Source organism: Ursus maritimus, unplaced genomic scaffold, assembly GCF_017311325.1.
Source record: "Ursus maritimus isolate PB19 unplaced genomic scaffold, ASM1731132v1 scaffold_12, whole genome shotgun sequence".
Taxonomy (NCBI): Eukaryota; Metazoa; Chordata; class Mammalia; order Carnivora; family Ursidae; genus Ursus; species Ursus maritimus.
The window spans coordinates 28,557,747-28,577,649 of NW_024423564.1; the positions used below are offsets into that span (position 1 = coordinate 28,557,747).

General features: G+C 44.5%; 1 protein-coding gene across 4 annotated transcripts in view; it reads left to right on the forward strand.

The window, feature by feature from the left end:
- The window catches only part of TGFBR3 (transforming growth factor beta receptor 3), a 220,594-nt gene that overhangs the window by 122,359 nt on the left and 78,332 nt on the right, over window positions 1–19,903 (forward strand). For all 4 annotated transcript variants that reach the window (XM_040627043.1, XM_040627044.1, XM_040627041.1 and 1 more), the window contains exon 4: window positions 404–541. In XM_040627043.1, the coding sequence (XP_040482977.1) occupies window positions 404–541 (138 nt within the window). The remainder of the gene's footprint in view (window positions 1–403; window positions 542–19,903) is intronic.

The window sequence follows — 19,903 nt, forward strand, 5'->3', positions numbered from 1 at the left end:
ATTCTGTACTCTCACTTTTCAGCTCCATCATTTGCCTTATTTGCCTTGAAGGAGAAGACAATTCCGAGGGAAGGTCACTTTTGTTCTGCCTTTGCTAACTTTGAAAAAAAAAAAAAAAGTGTCCTGTTTATTTGTGTTCTGCTATTACTGGGAGCTGAATCATGTTTTGGCTGAGATTAGTGTGGGTTGAATTACACAAGGTAGCCATTTTTGTAGTTTAAAAAAAAAAAAAGACCAAATATTGGCAGTATCATCAAGTTCAACCTAATATATCTTATCCATAGACTCTGAACTAAATTAAAGCTTCTCTTGACAGTGAGCTGTGAAAAAGCTGTGAAAATGCTGCGCTGAGTGGTTTTAATGGAAAGCCAGTGTTAAGATTCCTATTTCTGTTGCTTCCTAGGTCACTCTGCACCTAAATCCCATCTCCTCAGTGCACATTCACCACAAGCCTGTCGTGTTCCTGCTCAACTCCCCACAGCCCCTGGTCTGGCATCTGAAGACAGAGAGGCTTGCAGTTGGGGTCTCCAGACTTTTCTTGGTAAGTATTTGAAACCCTCCTAAAGTATCCTTAGCACAAGGATATAATGACCCTAAAACTTTGCAGGTCCTTTTAAAATTAAGGCTTATTTCATTGAAATAATACCCGAGTCGACAGTGTGTTAAATTTGAAGAATGCTCTTAGTGGGGTTTGGACGGTGGGGATAAGCAGTCACAGAACACAGACATTGCACATGCGTGTCTGGCTGTGGGTGGAGGTCCAGTGCAGTGTGCACGTGAGAGCAGGACCTGCAGTCATACTCTGTGTGGCCTGGGCTTTGGTCTCAGCTCTGAAACTCCTCTGGTGGCATCAAGAGCAATGTAAACATTGTACATAGCCACTAGGTGTGTGGTCTCTGACCACAAAATAAATACACACAAGCCCGTTCTATTTGTATATAACACAGGCCTACTTTCTGATACGAGGATCTGTTTGTTGAGAAAGTGACACAGTGAGTTCCAAAATGAAAACATTTGTATTTTATAAAAAAGCTGGAACCCAGCTCTTGTGGAAAGATCCAAATATTACCTACTATTTGTAAATCATGTCCTTCTGAGTTTGCCAGAACATTCAAGTTTGCTAGTTGTGGAGAAATTGATGGGTTGTTTGGATGGAATTTTTGGGGTATGATATCATGTCTGATGATGAGCAGCACTGCCCGTTGCAGTGATAACTCATGTTGTGTATTGCTGCAGATCCGTGTTAATGTCCTTAACTGCAGAGCCTTAGGCTTTTAAACCTCTTTGCCCCAAAGCATCCAGAACGAGAAGAGGTTTCAGTTAATAGTCTTTCTCTTGCAGAGTGAGCAGACTTTGCCTAACTAATGACTCTTAATCCAGAACTATATTTTCTTGTCACTTGTATTTGAAGAATACTTCTAAAAACTCAAAGGTACCTATTAAATAAAGTAGGAGTCTATGATCAAGACAGCTAATAAGTAGATAAATAAATTAGTAAAAAGGAATAAGGGACAGCTCTTCTTTATGGTCAAATGCCAATCAATAATGTAGAAGGAATGGTGGAGTTAGAAATTCCTGATTTTGTAATTATTATAGTAAAAGTTTATTGGGCAAGAATCATCAATAGAAGCTAAATATAGGAGTGCCTGGGTAGCTCAGTTGGTTAAGCAATTCTTGATTTCAGCTCAAGTCATGATCTCAGGGTCATGAGATCAAGCCCCACATCAGGCTCTGTGCTCAGTGGGGAATCTGTTTGGGATTCACTCTCTCCCTCCTCCTGCTCCTGTGTTCTCTTTCTCTCTCTCTAAAATAAATAAATCTGTAAAAAAAAAAAAAAAAAAAAAGAAGAAGAAGCTAAATATAGCAAAGGTGGAGGGAGTTTGTGGAATAGTATATTTACATAGTCTCAAATTACTTATTAATAACAAAAGAAAAAAACAGTAACTATATACATTGGAGATAGCCAACAGTACCTCAACCAAGTGATCAAAGTTAACATCATCACCATTATGGTGCACGTGGACGTTGTGTGCCTTTAAATCTGATAACCTGAGAAAGGACACAGCATCATTTATGTTGTATTCTAGCCAAACATGCACGTAACCTGAATCTAGTCATGAGGAAGCATTGGACAAAACCAAATTGAGTGACATTCTTTCAAACCCAGATAGGACTTATTCTATGAGCTCTTACCCCATACTGCCTCTTTCGTACTCATAATCATTGTCAGTCTCCTGTAATTAAAGATATTTGTGATAGTAAGCGTAATGGCTGTGAGCATAGTCTTATGCACATTTAGCCTTTAGTGTACTGACCTGTATTGTCCAATACTGTAGGCACTAGCTATGGGTGAGCTGTTTAAATTTAAATTAACTAAAATTACAAATATATTGGGGCACCTGGGTGGCTCAGTTGGTTAAGTGTCCGACTCTTAGTTTCGGCTCAGGTCATGATCTCAGGGTCCTGAGATCAAGCCCCGCATCTGTCTCTGCACTCAGCATGGAGTCTGCTTAATATTCTTTTCTCCCTCTGCCTCTCTTCCCCCATGCTTGGTCTCACTCTCAAATAAATAAAATCTTTAAAAATAAATAAATAAAATTACAAATCTAGTTCCTCAGTCATAGCAGCCATATTGCAGGTACTCAGTAGCTGTATGAGGCTACCACACTGGGCAGGTTATGGGAGAGGTTATGAGCAAAGGCTTTGCTCACCCTCCTTTGAATGCAAGTAGTAACTCGAGGCAAGTTATTTTATTTCTCTGAGCCTGGTTTTCCTCACTTGTAATATGGGAAAAGTAACAGTCCCTGCATCATGGGGTTGTTCTCTTGATTAGAAGAGATGACGTGTAACACGTTTAGGACAGTGCCTGGCCCCATTACCTGCTGTTGTTGTAACTGTTTATTATTAATCATAGTAAGGACCACTTGGGAAGGATGTTAAATTTGTATTTCTAATTATAAATGTCTGGCTTGTCCTGTCCAAGATTGAAAGGAGCTCCTATTTCTCTGGGCTACAGGGCCAGATGTAAAGTGGGGGCCACATGTATCATAGTTGTACCGGTCACTTTGGGGATTCTTCATGAACCTACCACTCCGTGGGTTTTAATGGAAAGTATCTTAGTTCTAGTTATTATTTATTTGCTTTAGTTTTGTTTAAGATCTATAAGAGCTGTTTCTGGCCATCAGTTTAAAATGCACTAACAATGAGAAAAGGAGATGGCTTTAATTAACAATTTAACATCATCCCTGTTTGAAGTTAATCCCATGCAAGGAGATTGCAGATCAAGTGATGAACCTAAAATTACCAACACAGCAGAGACAGCTTTGAGAGAAGCCAAGGATTTAAATTCAGGGACGCTTGAGCTCCACTTTGTTGTCCAGCAGGCTTTCTTTAGGGAGAATGGTTTTCTCTCATCCGTACATTTCTTCAGGGTAGAACATCTGTTGCTCCTCCGGGTTCTCAGGTCAGTGGATGAAGCGGTGCAGGCTCTCTCACAAGCTGGGTAGCTCTCCCTAAGAGAGAGTGTGTGAAGTGAAGAAGGGAAGGCAAGCTCTTCCCTTGCTCTGTGCATCTGGAAAGGAATTACAGGGTCTTCTCATCCACTGGACAGCTGTGGCAGCAGAGGGATCTACTGCTGGCTAGAAAACCAGTGGTGAATTCTGTTTATCCAGTTACTGTAGTTAAGAGTTAAAGTTTGGAGATAAGATAATTACATTATTTTACAAACATTTCAGAAGGCCCATGGAATTTTCAGAAACTAGGGCTTAGCCATTTCCATCACAGTCTTCTCCCAGGTTTCCCAGCGAGCTCAGAGTTGCAGAGGAGAGAGGCAGTCATTGGGGGGAGGGGGGCAGAGGAAGAGGGAGAGAGAGAATCTCCAGCAGACTTCCCACTGAGCACGGAGCCCAAGGCAAGGCTCAGTCTCACAACCCTGTCAAGAGTTGGACGCAGAGCCATCCAGGCGCCCTAAGAGGCACTCTCCTGATTCTTTTTTTTTTTTTTTTTTTTTTTTTTTTTTTTTTTAAGATTTATTTATTTGACAGGGAGAGAGACAGCGAAAGACAGCACAAGCAGGGGGAGCGGTAGAGGGAGAGGGAGAAGCAGGCTTCCCACGAATCAGGGAGCCCGATGTGGGGCTCTATCCCAGGACCCCGGGATCATGACCTGAGCCGAAGGCAGATGTTTAACAACTGAGCCACCCAGGCGTCCCAGTGTCTTGATTCTTAGTCTAAGATGTGTGTGTCTGCATAACTGTCTTAAAGCTGTCTTTACTTTCTAGGTAATGTTACAATACTAAACAGTTTTGTTTTGTTTTTTTCTTTTAAGTAGGGTGGTGAGAAAAGTTGAAGCAATGGTATTACTTCTCTGTTCAGGATGACCTTTTAATTTAACTTGACTGCCCAGACTTAAAAAAGGGGACCTTCCATACTTAGCAGGGACTCGTGTTGCTCTAATATTTAATATCACCCATGAGAGTGACTAAAAACCTCATACTTTAATAGTGTCTAATAAAGGTATCTGGCTTTTTCTGTCCAATCATTCTAGGCCTTCTATGATTTCACAGAGTGGACAAGAAGGAATGTGTCAGGCAGGGAGAGAGTGGGACTGAGTTTCCTCTGAGTGCAGTTCCTTTATCTGGTTGTTCTGGTTACGTAGGAAATGGGAGTGGGATGAAGAGTGATTGTTTCATTGTCAAGTAGTGAGTCTTTGAGTATGAGTCACACACACACACACACGCACGTGCTTGTGTACATGCATGATGGAGTTGTCACAGCTGTATAGACTTTCTTTTGTAGGGTGTATGGATGGCCCAGAGAATATTGAGTCAGTTAGAGTTGTCCCTCAATGCAATTAGAAATAAGAATAACCCTACTCTCTCAGTCTTTCATGTTGAACTACAAAGAAAAATCTCTTAGAAAGGTCACAAAAACTTTATTTATGCTGCAGTTATTTCCACACTGAAGAAAAAGCGTAACTCAACTGGGTAATAGATTTCTGAACTGTCAACCTTAAAAGAAAAAAGGTTGGGACAATACTAGATTGTCTTTAGAAATATGCTACAATTTGAATAGACATTTCACCGAAGAAAAAACACAAATGGCCAATAAACACACAAAGAGATGTTCAATATCATTAGTCCTTAGGAAAATGCAAACTTAAAACCACAGCGAGATGCCACTCCATACCAACTAGGATGGCTCTAATAAAATTGGAACCCTCATAAATGGCTGGCAGGAATGTAAAATGGTGCCTTAGAAGACAGTTGGGCAAAACATATGTCTACAGAAAAACTTGCCCACAAATGTTCATAGCAACATTATTAACAACCAAAAAGTGGAAACACCCCAAATATGCATCAGCTGATGAAAGGGGCACCTGGGTGGCTCAGATGGTTAAGCATCTGCTTTAGGCTCGGGTCATGATCTCCATGTCCTGGAATCGAGCCCTGCATCGGGCTCCTGGCTCAGTGGGGAGTCTGCTTCTCCCTCTGCCCCTCCCCTTCTCCCCCTCTTACGCTCTCTCTCTCTATCTCTCTGTCCCAAATGAATAAATAAAAAAGAAATATTAAAATATATCCGTCACCTGATGGATGGGTTAAAAAAATGTTTGTCCATGCAATAGAATATTGTTCAGCCTTTAAAAAGAATGAGGTATTGATAAATACCACAAAATGGATGAACCTCGAAAACATAGGTGAAAGAAGCCAGAGACAAAAGGCTGCATGGTGTGTGATTCCATTTGTTTCCAGAATGGACAAACCCATAGAGACAGAAAGTACATCGGTGATTACCAAGGCTGGTGGGATGGGAGAATGAGAAATGACTACTCATGGTGTGGAGTTTCTTTGAGGAATGGTAAAAATGTTCTGGAATTAGTGATGACTAGACTACAACTGTGAATATCCTCAAAACCCTGAATTGTACAGATTAAAAGAATGGGTATTATAATAGGTGAATTATATCTCAATGAAGTTGTTAGAAAAAAATCTCTCCAGCACTCGTTTTAAAAGTCAAGGTGTAAAACCAATGAATTGGATTTAAAAATGTATCTTTTTACTTTATCCACATACCTGATTTTTGTTTCATTTTGTCTTAATCTTGTTTTATTGTGTTCCGAACCTGAGTCCACCCTCCTGCGAGGTCCACAGACTCAGAGCCCTGGGACAAGCAGAAACGCTCAAGATGAGACCTGAAGTGTCTAATCCAGAGGCCTGGGCCAGCCTCTTTATGTCAGGCTTAGCTGTTTTACATGCTTTTAAGGAAGAAAGGCATCTAAGAGGAGGAAAGTCAAGAAATAAGCAGCAACTTCTTCCAGTCTCACTAGGCCTTGGGATGACTGTGCCGCAACTTCTATTCTCCAGACACTTACATGAAAAAGAAAGAAGTGTGTGTGTATACATGTGTATGTTGAGAGGAGATACGGGGTGGGAGAAGATACAGGTTTCTAAGATAAGGTTTCCAGAGTTGATGGATTTACAGGATGCCCCTTAAATTTGAAATTCAAATACACAACAAATCCTTCTTTCTCGTACGCCCCTACAACGTGTGGGGCATACTTATACTAAAAAATTATTCACCATTTATCTGAAACTCAAATTTAACCAGCTGTTCTGTATTTTATCAGGCAAGTCTACTCAGAGGTAACTTAGATTTTTGTTCCTGCTGAACACCGCAGCCTGGGTATCAGGAGGCCTGAGTACGAGGTGGCTGTACCGCTAACTAGTTCAGTATCATTGGACAGAATCACTTCTTTCACTCCTTGGGCCTCGGTTTCCTCCTCTCGAAAGTGAGGAGGTGGTACTAGCAAGTCTCTGAAGAGACTCTCTGATTCTTTCGATAATACAGCTGCTAGATACTCTATCCCAACTTAATTAGAAACAGAAAATGGTAATCTGAACATTGCCTCTTCAGCAAATCCAAGTAAATATTGGGGCAGGGCAGTTGAAAAAAAAAATGAAAGAAACCAAACGCCATGCTATTGGCTATGGAATAAAAACAAATCAAAATTTAATCCTAATGAAAAATGTAAATTAATACCAGGAACGTGCTTAATATTTAAAATCTAGTTTTGTGTTTCTGAGGTGGGGGGGAGGGGTGGGTGATGAGGCTGGGGTTGCCAGAATCTGGTTTATTCCTTTTACTTCAGCTTGGGGGAAAAAAGGTCTAACTATTTTGGGCCTCTGCCACCAAACCACAGGCAGTTCTCTGGTCTGCACTGCAGTTTGGATGACTGACAAGACTCAGTGAAAAACAAGTGCTATTTGTTTTCCTGTGCCCAGTATTTAACTGGAAATCAGAAGGCGAAATTTCCAATCAGTTGTTAAATAGGCCCAGATGTGCGCTCAGCTCCGCTCTAGGAAGGGACATGCACAGCCTATACCACGGCACATGTCCACGCATTCCTTTGCATGAATCCAAGTGATGTGTAACTGAGAGTTGTAGTATCCAAAAATGCCCTTTGAATAACTCAGGCATTCACGTTTGGTTGTGGAGGAGGGAACTTTAAAAAAAATTACCGTGTCCTCCACTACGTTGCATTTAAAAATCTGGAAATGATTTTTTTTTCCTTTTCGAAATTCCTCCTTTCCAGCTCTCCCCACGTTTAGAAAAACATGAGATTAGCATACCTGGGATGAGGGTTTATGCATCTACTTGTTCATTCATCCCACCCCCGGTGCTTAGTGCCTGCAGGCTGTTGGGAACTGAGGTAGGTATGGAGGATTCCAGAGAGAAATGGCGTGGACTGCCTGCCCTCCAGCCGCTGCCCACTAGAGAGGGTGAAGAGACTGGGAATTGCAGTTCAGTGTAAGAAGTGTCATTGCTGGCTCCTGAAGATGGGAGAAGAGGAGAATCCTCTTCCAGATGCAGTGAAGACCGCTCCCTCTGCGAGGCGGACCAAGGAGCAGCGGGGGGCAGGGTTGCACACACGAGCATAGCTGTTTGCTCGACCGCAAGTGTCACTCCTGTACACGAGGAGTGTGCAGGCTAGGGGTCTACATACACCATTTTGGATTTTCCAGTGAGGCTTTCCCCAAATAAATTTTCTCTCAGAGGCAGATTAAATAACTAAACATTTCAAGATCGGTTCTTCTTCTTCTTAAAAAAAAGTCTCTTGTGGAATGACTCACTGTGCCCTGTGGGATATTCCAAGTGGTTGTGTACCAGGCATTTTTGTTCCAGAGACTGCTTATCTGTTGGTTTTGTGGCTTGTCCATAAGAGCCCTAATTGTAAGGGGCTTGATCCTCTCATGAACTAGGGTCAGTCAACTACCATATTTCCTAGGAACGAGTTTCTGGCCCATTTGTGGTAAGAGAGCTCTTCCTAAATGTCACTGTGGCAATTAGAGTGTTGGAAAGGGTCCAGCTTCAGCTGGTAGTCCTGGTCCAGAAAGAGTTTCTTGGAAGACTTCCTAGGATTTATCTTGACTTGCTGGGTTAAGGCTTGTGAATGTTTGCGGTGAGTGGCCCGTTGGCCTTCTGAGGTTTGCCTGGGTGTATTCTTCCTGAGCAAGACATCCTGTCCTGGAGGGTTCACGCAAGCGTCGACTTTTCCTGGCTCGGCTGGACTTGCTGTGTCATGTCTGTGTGCAGGCCTGGGCCGCATCTCTGTGAAGGCTTTGCTTTCATTCAGCAGATTGAGGTTAAATAAACTCGATTTCACCGAGAGGGGAAGGCTGGTTTCTTCACCTAAAGTTCCGTTACTTGCTTTAAGGCATTACTGTCCAAGGCTAACCTGGCGATCTGATGGAACTGCCCCTCCCAAGCTTTGTATCAAACGTGACATTGCTGGTGCCCTTGGGTACTATGGTAGGCAGCCTCCAAGGGGCTGTTTGATAGAAAAAGTGAGTGTTGTTAAGGGAGGTTGCAGAATATGTTCTCGTGTGGTGGAAGGGGAAGAAACGGGTCTCCTGGGAGGTCGTGGTGAGGCTGAAAGCTCATGGCTGTGCCTTGTTCCTCTCATGAGTTGTAGACAGTGAGGCCCTTGGTAAGCATGCCCCACAGGTGGCCTGCATTCCCCATCTCTGACGGGGGCTGCGTGATGGCCCTGCTCCTTCCTGGGCACAGAGTCATCGGGTTTTTTGTGGCAGCCCAATTCAGGCACTCCAGACCTCCATCCGTCCAACCCTCTGGCTTGGAAGCTGATTTCTGCAGGGAAAGAAAGGTCCCCTTTGGCCTTTCTTGTTTCTTTGTCCAAGGTAGAACACGTATCCCGAGAACAGTTTTTGCTCTCGGTTTTTGCCCTTGGTGCTAACCCCCTGTCCTCAGGTGGCCTCTGAATGCCCCTGGGCCAGGGCGTCCTCTTCACTCTGCTTCTGCCTTGTCCCGTGTGGGTATGAATGACACAGCTGTGATCCTGGGACCCGGAGTCGGGGGCTTGTCCATCTGCTGCCTCTGCCAAAAGCCCACGAAAGCCCATTTGACCTCTAGCCCTTCCGTGTTTATCACAGAGAGCTGTCCTGGAGATTCTGTAGTTTCTGGCTGATAGGGCTGCTGGGTGATGTTCAGAGCTACTGTTTGGAGCCAGCACTGTTCCAGCCCTTGAAAACAGGGTTCGTATATCCTTTTTTGGAGGTTTGGACAAGAAGGCTATGGTCCAGTCACAGTGAGGAATGAATTGTGGCCTGTCAACCTTACCGTCTGTCAGACAACCCCTGTGGACTGTTGTGAGGCTATGTCTACACGTATGTGTACATTTGACAACACTTAGAGTGCGAGCCGTGTGCTAGGCACTCTTCCAAGCACTTTACATGTATTACCTTATTTAACCTTCGTAACAAGCCTGTGAAGTAGGTCCTGTTGTTTTCCTCGTTTTAACATGAGGGAATCCATTTCTGCAAACAGAGGTTTGTTCGCTTTGTAAGTGATGAGTAAGAACCTTCATGGTTATTATCTCCCATTGCTCTATTGCTCGGAGGCTAACGTGGGGCTCTGTCTACCCAGCTGTACTGATTTCTTGAGTTCAGTAGCGACTACTCCATGGTAGTGGAGTAGAAACAGCTCTCCAGTGGGGAAGAAAGTCTGTGGTTCTCTCGTCAGCTCTGCTTTCTACCAGCTGTGTGGATCGGGCAGATCCTGTAGTTTCTCTGAGCCTTCATTTCCTGGTCTAGAAAATGGAACTTAGGGGCGCCTGGGTAGCGCAGTCATTAAGCGTCTGCCTTTGATCGAGCCCCACATCGGGCTCCTCTGCTAGGAGCCTGCTTCTTCCTCTCCCACTCCCCCTGCTGTGTTCTCTCTCTCGCTGGCTGTCTCTCTGTCACATAAATAAATAAAATCTTTAAAAAAAAAAAAAAGAAAATGGAACTTAGATTATCCATCGTGATAAAGAGGAACTCTGTAAAGGGAATTCTAAGAACCTCTTTGGAGCCAGGCACTTGTAAATTTCCATTTGTGCCCTTGAACCTGGGTTGGCAGATTGGATGTAACTTAAAAGAAAAATAAAAGAATCTTCCCTGGTGAGGGATTTCCCAGAAGTACATTTGGAGGGAAAAAACAGATTGAGGATCGTGGCAAGTAATAGTAATGATGCCAACATTTCATTTTTTCCTGAAAAATACCCTTTATTTTTTTTCCTTTCTTTCCTTTTTTCCTTTCTTTTTCTTTTTCTTTTTCTTTTTCTTTTTCTTTTTCTTTTCTTCCCTTCCCTTCTCCTTTCCTTCCCTTCCCTTCCCTCTTTCCTTCCCTCTTCCCTTCCCTTCCCTCTTCTCTTCTCTTCTCTTCTCTTCTCTTCTCTTCTCTTCTCTTCTCAGGGAGAGAGTGTGTATGCACATGCATGCACGTGTGAGTGCCAGGCTGGGGATGCAGAGGAAGAGGGAGAATCTTAAGCAGGCTCAGCATTGAGCACCAACGTGGGCCTTGATCTCATGATCCTGAGATCATGACCTGAGCCGAAATTAAAATTTGGACGCTCAACTGACTAAGGCTCCCCTGAAAAATACCCTTTAGATGGCACGTACACTTTAAATTTTGGGTCATCCTTATCCTAAAATCCTGCTAACATTGGCAGATGAGAAAGGGTAAATTTAGGAGTCTGGAGAGCTCGTTTTCTAAGACCATCAGGGGTTCCTGTGTGGCCCTGGGACTCTACCTTGGAAAACTGTACCTTATAAAGCAGCTCATGCTTCATTAATTTGGTAACCTGTGTGGACTGAGTCTGTCTTTCAGGTGGAGTGACATACTTTGCTTCTCTTTTTATATTCACATATACTGTCATTTTTGTAGCATGGCCATGGGCGATTAGAGTATTGCTTTTGTAGGGGCTCCCATTCAAGTTTGTGCATGTTTATATTCGGAGGGCAGCATCTCGAGCTTTCCTCTTGGACTTGTGTAAACATGTTGGGTGTAAAGAACAGAGGGCAGTTTCAGTCCTTCCGTTTTTATAGTTCAGCAAAAATAAAAATTAAAAGCAGAGGGTGACCCATCATGACTGTTTTGAGAAAATGCGTTGATATGTTTTAAGTCGTTTTAGTAGAAGAAAGTAATCTGGTTGTAGATACAAAATAAAAAACACCCAAGAATTTTTAAATGGTTTCATGGACTTGTGTTTTTTGAATGCACGATTGGCAGATACCATAATCACGTGGCTCATGAATATGTAGCATTACAAATTATGACAGTAGGTTCATGGGTATGGAAGTTATTATTTCTTTAAAACAAACTTAAAAAAAAAACATTGAGTCATGATATATGGTTAATAGAAAACATGTTTCAGATCACATTTCACATCACGTGGCATTGGAGGAAATAGGCAAGCACAGCCCTCCCAGGAATTGGGTAGGGAGAGTGTGTGATTTTCCTCTTTCAGAATGTAGGGTTTAGTCCTCATTTGGGAGGTAAATATTTCAGTACTGTTCCAGTACTTCATGTGAGTTTATTTTTACTGGACTTCGTGCACAGAATACACCAAAGCATAATCTTAATGCCTTTCTGTGTGGGCACAGTTATGAGTCCTAGGATCCATCTGCATAGATCCTATTTACTTATAAACCTAAATTCTAGAGAAATGCCTGTACTACTTTCTTTTTATTCCTCTAGAATGGAACTAGTAAATACTTGACACAGCAGGTGTTTTGGAAATACCGATGTTTTTCTTTGCTTTATTTGTTTTTCTGGTTTTGCTCTGTTTTCCCAAGCAGGCAACTCCAAAAAGAGATTTGTCTGCACCGGAGTCAGGGGAAAGGAGTAGGAGTGGTAAAAGTTGGGAGCAGGGCGGGGCAGAAGAGGGAGAGGGGACGATGCTGATTGTCTGCCTGCTGCACTTTGATGGATGCGGAAGTCATGTAGCTATGGGAAGCTGGGTACGTGAGCAGAGCTGAGCTGTCCCACAGAGCGGTACAACCTGAACAGCAGGCACTCACCCAGCCAATAACTCAAGCCGCAAATGGACCACAGCTGAGCTATAGGGTGTGTGTGTGTGTGTGTGTGTGTGTGTGTGTGTGTGTGTGTGTGAGTGACTCCTGGAACAGATTTTCCTTTGAGATGTCAGCGGCTTTTCTTTGGGGAGCTGTGGCTCCTCTGATTTCACAAGGCCCATTTCTTTCTTTTTAGATGTGCAAGAAGATGACTCCATCCATGACTTGGCTTTACTCTCTCCCTCTTGGCTTTTTTTTTTTTTTTTCCCTTTCTTGATCTGTACACAATCCCGTTCATGCTTGACAAAGATTATTTGGGATTTAAATAATATGTGTATCTACAGCCTAGAGCAGTGATCCTCGAGTATGCACTGGAATCCTGGGGGTGGTGGGAGGAAGGTTTTAATGCAGTTCCTGGACCCTACATTCCTACCCATGCTGGAATCTTCAGGATGATTAAGCTGGTCTAAGGATCACACTTTGTGAAGTATTGGGCTTGAGGTGGCTTCTTGACATGAGTTTATGTTCTGAGACCAGATCAAGAAGCAGATGGGTAGATAGGTATCATCAGTGCTTTCTTATAGTCCTATTGGAGGAGGTTCTAGAGCAGGGCTGTCCAATAGAAATAAAATGTGAACCACAGAGGCAATTTAAAATCTTCTATTAGTGTATTTAGAACAGTCAAAGAAATGGGGCACCTGGGTGGCTCAGTTGGTTAAGCGTCTGCCTTTGGCTCAGGTCATGATCCCAGGATCCTGGGATCGAGTCCCACATCACACATCAGGCTCCCTGCTCAGTGGGGTGTCTGCTTCTCCATCTCCCCCTGCCCCTCCCCCCTGCTCCTGCTCTTTTTCTCTTTTGTTGTCTCTCAAATAAATAAATAAAATCTTTTAAAAAAGGTAAAAGAAATAAGTGAAATTAATTGTAATGGCATATGTAATTTAACCCAGTATAATCAAATATCATTTAACATGTAATCAACAAAAAATTGTTGAGATTTCTTTACTTTTTTCTTGTGCTATATAGCACAGTACAAAGTCTGGTATGTAGTTTACATTTACAACGCAGGGCAGTGTCCCTCGCCATATTTCAAGTGTTCAGTGGTAGCACGTGGCTAGTGGCTACTATCCTGGACAACTGTGGGGCAAGCGCAGCCTGCCCTGAGCCACGGGCGGACACACGATCGATCACGGCACTCCTCATTTCTCCCTACTTCTCTATGCAAATGACCTCCGAGTCCCTCTCAGTGACAGAAGTTTAGGCAGGTACTCCCAACTGATCAGACCTCGGGATTCACTGATTCATTAAACAAGTACTTCTTGAGTATCTTTTCTGTACATAACACTATTTTGGGTGCTTGGGATATCCCCACAAACAAAGCAGAGAAGATCCCAGCCTCTGAAGGAGCTTACATGCTGGTGGAAGGAGATGGGCAATAAGCATAATAAATAAGTTATATGATAGTTTGGAAGGTGACTATTCAATCTAATAGCAATAAGAACATGGAAAGCAGGTTTGGTGGGGGGATCAGGATAGCTACAGTGAGGCTGCTGGGGGGTCTGATTGTAATTTTAAATAGGCCCCATGAGAAGGTAACATGTGAGTGGCCTTGAGGAGGGTGAGATGAAACTTCAGATGAGAATTCTAGATCAGATGTTCATCTGGGAACATTCTTTGGGAGGTGAGGGCAGTGAGGCAGGAGGAAGGGGACAGGACGAGGTGAGTCCTTGTGGGATGGCACCACCCTCTGCGAAGCTTCTGTCTCCCCCCTCACTGAAGATCAAACCAACTTGGGGAAGGCCCAGAAAGATACTGTGAGGCAGCAACCACCGGGCCTCTGAGTCAGCTGGTGTGCTGAGTTAAGTGCTAAAACAGAGAACCCCTGTTCCAGGAAAGTGGTGACTGCACCCATCGGCCATGATTTGTTCACTTCACTTGGGCTTGGGAGATAAATCTTGAGGCTTCCATGGATCTGCTTAGGACTTCAAGAGTTAAAGCTTAAATGCAGGTGTGGAAACAAAAGGGCTGGTTGCCTCTTTTGCTTTTTTCTTGCTCTTTTTGGACAAGGTTGTTGAATCTGATCCAGAAAAAATAATAAACTTGGCTCTCGTTGCCTAGCCGTAAGTTCTTGTAATAAAACTCCCAGCACTGGCAGATAGAGTAATGTTCTGCTCTTTAAAAAAAAAATCTGGTAGCATAACCAGAATCTAAAATACAAATGTCATGCGTGGTTAGGGAAGAGCTTAGGAGGGGAGTCGGCTCCATGTGCATCTCCGCAGCCTGGGGGTTGTGGAAGGTAACGTGCTTCACGTTTGCGCCTGCAGCAGACACTTGCTAAGGATCAGGATTCTTGGAGCTCCGCGCTCGGTTCATTCCCACAGGAAGATGTTTGTCATGTCAGGGAATGTCAGAGGATTGCGTTTTAATTATCAAGTAGGAGGAAAGTTCACTGAATTTGGTGGTGGCGGGGAGACATGGAGCTACTGAACGATTTAATAACTGGTTTTTAGTTGGAGTTATTGGGTGAAAAAGCAGATCATGGGGTTTAAAGGTTGGCTAAAAGATCATTTCCCAGGCAGTGAGGGAAGTAAGGAGTTTGGGTTACAGGAATGATGAAATTATGGTGTATCCTTTTCTGTAAGTAACAGAATTGAGTTCCATTCAACAAGCAATTACAGAGTCCCTGCTTTGTGCCAAGCTCTGTGCCAGGCCCAGGAGATGTAGAATGAACCAGGCGCTTTCTTGGCCCTCCTCGTGGTGGTCTTTTGTCAGTTTTGCTTTTAAGTGGTCACGGTTCATGTGAGAGAGGGGGTCTGGACTAGAGGTGTGACACGGCACCTGTGCCACCATGAGGAGAGGAGGGAAGTCTGGGAGGCTTGGGAAGAGTGGTCCGGGTGGGGAGCAGGATGTAAAATACTCAGAAGCCTGAAGCAGCAGGATGTGTCTGCCACTGAGTGATTCCATATGGTGAGTAGATGGGGGAGTGGTGGGGAGTGGGGCAGGCTGAGGCCCTGTCTGGTCATGTGCCATCTAAGATGCTTAGATAGCATCATCTAAGATGATGCTCCTGCATCATCACGTGTTGACCTTTTAGAAAAATCTCTCGGTTGCCAGGGTGGAGGAAGGAGATAGGATTGGCAGCTTGGAAGATAGGAGGTGACTGTAATCCTTGAGATCGAGGTTGCTTGAGATATTAGAGCCAAAAGTGGAGTGGTAGCATGGCAAGAACCTACAAATAAAGTGGAGAATGGGGGATGGAATAAATAGTCTTGGAAAGTTTCTGCCGTTTTATCCAAATATAAAATCCTTGTTCTTAACATTTTCTTAAACAATTCCATATTCACTCATGTAGTTACGTTCTTTGCAATTGTGATTTTAACCCCTCCTTGTACTAGAAAAAATATTTTTTGGTTGTTGTTATTCTCTTTATATCTGTGTTCTTCCACAGACTTTAACCCAAGCCAGACTCAGATGAGGATACCATACCATGAAGATGAGGCAGGGACTAGGGCACTGACCAGTGGAGGGATGACAGCGATAGGGGCAGGTTCTAGCACGATGCCCTTAGAGATGAGATGAGGACAGTTCTGTAGGGTTACTTTGTTGTTGCTGAACAGCCTGGGACCCCAGCAAGTGCTGTTCAGCGTGCTGGGTCAGCACGGGAGCGTTCCTGAAAGTCACAGACCTTAGCCTGGTCTCACTCCACTGCTCGGGGATTCATTTGACTGTGTAGAAGGCACGCATATGAAATGCAGCGATGTTGACAGCTAACAGAATGAGCATTTTTATGTGTTCTCCACAGACTTCAAATATGGGTCTAAGGAATAAATATAAGACTTTGTATTTATATGAAAGAGTTACTGGTATAAGGGAAGGATACAAAACGCCTCAACCCAATAAAATAAGACCTGGGGATTTAGGTTCCACCATCTCCATCACCACCTCCCTGGGGTGAGCTGCCACCCTTTTGCCCCGGGGTTATTATGGAAGTCTACTCCTGGTCTCCTGCTCTTGTCTCCCTTCAGTCTAGACTGACCATAGCAGTCAGAGTAATTCTGTTAAAACATTTGTTAGATGTTTTCATGAACTCTCAGTGGCGGCCCATCTCACCCAGACTAAACACCACAAGTCCTTACCAGCAGGGTAAGGTTGGGTAAGGGTAAGGTCACATTGGACCTCCTGGTCTCTCTGACCTCTCTGACCTTTTCCGCTACCTGTCCCCCCCATCCCAGTGCTCCAGCCACACTGGCCTCCCTGCTCCCCCCTCCCCTCGCCTGACCTTTGCACTTGCTGCTGTCTCAACCACAGATGCTTTCCTTCTGACGTCCGTCCCCGTCCTCCGGCTTGCTGTCTCTGTCTTTCAGAGCTTTAACTGCTCAGTGATTTTCTCACTTTCCCCATGACAGCATTTAAACCTTCTCTTCTTCTCTCTACATAGCACTTCTTAGGATATTACATATTTGACTTACTCATTGTGCTCTTCTGACTTCCTTACTAGACTGTAAGCTCCGCAAGGGTGGGGAGTTTTGTCTGTCACCTTCTGTACTGTTATCCCAGCATCTCCAGCAGTGCTTGGCATAGAGGAGGGAGGTGCTCAATAAATATTTGTCACAAGTATGTTTAAAGTATGAATTAATGAATATGAGATACCGGCAGGGTTCAGCTGATAGAAAAGCTGATGTGATTTGGGGCCTCATTAAGAGTCCACATATATGTAGAAAGAGATGTATGGTAAGGAATTGGCTCACGTGAATATGGAGACTAGCAAGTCCCCAAATCTGCAGAGTCTGACCCAGTTTGAATCTGAAGGCCAGCAGGCTCCTGTAGAACCAGGAAGAGCTGATGTCCCAGTTTGAAGGAGATGAGTTTGTCAGGCAGGAGGATTTTCTCTTACTCAGAGGGAAGGGTCAGGCCTTCAACTGATTTGAGGTCCACACTTGGTAGGAAGGGCAGTCTGTTCTACTTAGTCTACTGATTTAAATGTTAATCTCATCCACAGAATGAGATTTCCTCACGGAAATACTCAGAATAACGTTTGACCAAATATCTGGACGCCCTGTAGCCCAGTCAGGTTGACGCAGAATTAACCATTACAGTGCATTTGTCAGACCACACCCCAAACCCCAAGGCTTGTCCCAGGTACCACATTTCCGAGACTATGCTGGTGAAGATCTGAGAACCACAGTGTCTGGGGAGGAGTTGAGGGGGCTGGAAATGTGCTCTGAAGAACCGAAGTCATGATCGGGGTCAGATGACATCTTCAAACATTGGAAAGCTTGTCTCATGGAGAAAAGAGGAAGGAGTTCTTGGTCTGGAAGGCATAGCTCAGCCATGTGCATGGAAGGCAAAGCTTGCAGATAGAACAGAAATCTGCCTTGGGAGCTAGTGAGGTCTTCTTTCTGGCAAGGTTAGTACAGAGGCCAGCTATGACCAGGGGTCAGACGTGTCCTGTTCTGGTTTTGCTCCAGTGCTGACTCTCTGACCTTGGGTAGGCCGGTAGCTTCTCTGAGCTTTCTTCCTCTCTACTGTGGAAATCATGGTAGCCTCACTCACAGGTCGTCCCGAGGGTCAGATGGAAATAACATTACCTTCTAAATCTCAGTGGGGGCTGGGGGGAGGCCTTTGTCGGCATCCAGCTTTGTCAGAGCCAGGAGAACGGGTGGTCAGGAGGAGTGCTGACGAACCCCTTGCCACAGCAGAAAATTTCCACTGACCTGCAGTCAGGGACACCTCACTGCCTCTGGCAGCTTTGCTTTCTACTGACTGGAATGTGCCTGAGGAGTGGCAGTTCACTCCTTTTCCAGATTCCTCAGCCGTGAGTGTGTGAACGTAGTTGCTGCTGGCCTGCAGGGCACAGACCTGAGCGGGGTCGATGCAGGGCTCACCCAGGAGTTGCCCCTTCCTGAAGAACCAGCCATGCCGTAGTACTGCTTTTCTGTGACTTGAGGATACGTTTTGAATTTGCTCCCTATTTCTTCTCTTGTTGACACGGTGTAGCCCACCTGCCACCCTGAAGAAATGCACTCCGTGTAAAACGCTTAAAATGCCAGGGCTTCATGTTATAGCTGTCACATGAATGAGGACAGAAGGAGCGGAGCGTCCGCGGACGCTTGCCTAAACATTCAGAACTGTGCTGGCAGAGAGACAAAGGCCTTTGCACTGTTGTGGGTTTTTTCGGTGACAGGCTTGATAAAAATGACTTTTTAGCACAAGTGCTTTTCAGTGAAAAGAAGATTTTACTACAGTGCTTTAAGTCATAAAAATCAGATAAACACTGCAGTTCAGTGTTGGTGAGTAGCTAAGCCTCGGAGGATTTAGACGTAGGTTGGCATGGTTATTTGGCAGGTAAACGGTTCAGGAACTTTTTCTTAGGCAGGCATTGTCAAAACAAGGTTGAAACTAAACCGTCCCCACTGGTTTTGCTTATATGGAACTGGCATCAGGACATTCGTCAGATGTCATTACCACACCTCATAGCACTTGGTGGGGCCTGATACAGAGTAGGCGTGCAGGAGGTGGTAACTGTTGTCAGAGGTCATGGTTGATGTCCAGCTTCGTAATGATTAGTTCAGGGCTTTCCGAGCCAATACAAACCAGGAAGCTGCTGCTTTCTTTAGTAGTAGGCAGCCCAACTTCTAGCACAGAGAGGGCTGTCACTGTGCGGACTCCGGTCTGGGGATCCAGTAGATGTTTCATGTTACTGATGTGTGATCAGTTCAACGTGTAGACCAGGGCTTCTCAGTCACAGTACTGGTGACATTTTGGATAATTCTGTATTGTGGGGGCGGCTCCGAATGTTTAGCAGCAACCCTGGCCTCTGTTCGCTAGGTAGCTCCTCCTCCCAGTTGTGACAGTAAGAAATGTTTCCAGACATTGCCAGAAGTCCCCAGGGGGACCGAATCACCCCAGTTAGGAACCATTGGTATAGAGGAAGCTGCAAGGTACCCACACTGGCCCTGACCTGTAACAGTGCTTTTCAAACTATGGGTCGCTCAGTCCCGGTCAAGGCAGGTCTTCTCAACTGTGGCTGACCTTGGGAATCCCTCAGGGAGCTTTAAGATAGTCTGGTGTCTGGGTCACATCCCAAAGATTCTAATTGGTCTGGGGTATGCCTGGACCTCAGGATATTTAGAAGCTCTTCAATGCTTCTACTTTTCAGCCAAGAGTGAGACCACAGCATGAGTAGGTCATGGAATCAATTTGGTGGAGAATTTCTTTGCTAGTATTTTTCAAAATACAGTAGTGCCCCCTTATCTGCAGTTTTGCTTTCCATGGTTTCTGTTGGTAGTGGTCAACTGCAGTCTAGAAGCAGATGATCCTCCTTCTGACAAATCATCAGGAGGTCAGTGGTTCCTAACACTGCGTCACAATGCCTGTGTCATTAACCTCACTTCATTTCCTCACATTGGCATTTTTTTTTTTTTTAAGATTGATTGATTTATTTTAGGGAGAGAGTGCACAAGCAGGGTGAGGGGCCGAGGGAGAGGGAGAGGATCTCAAGCAGCCTCCCTATGAGCGTAGAGCCCAACATGTGGCTCGATCTCATGACCCTGA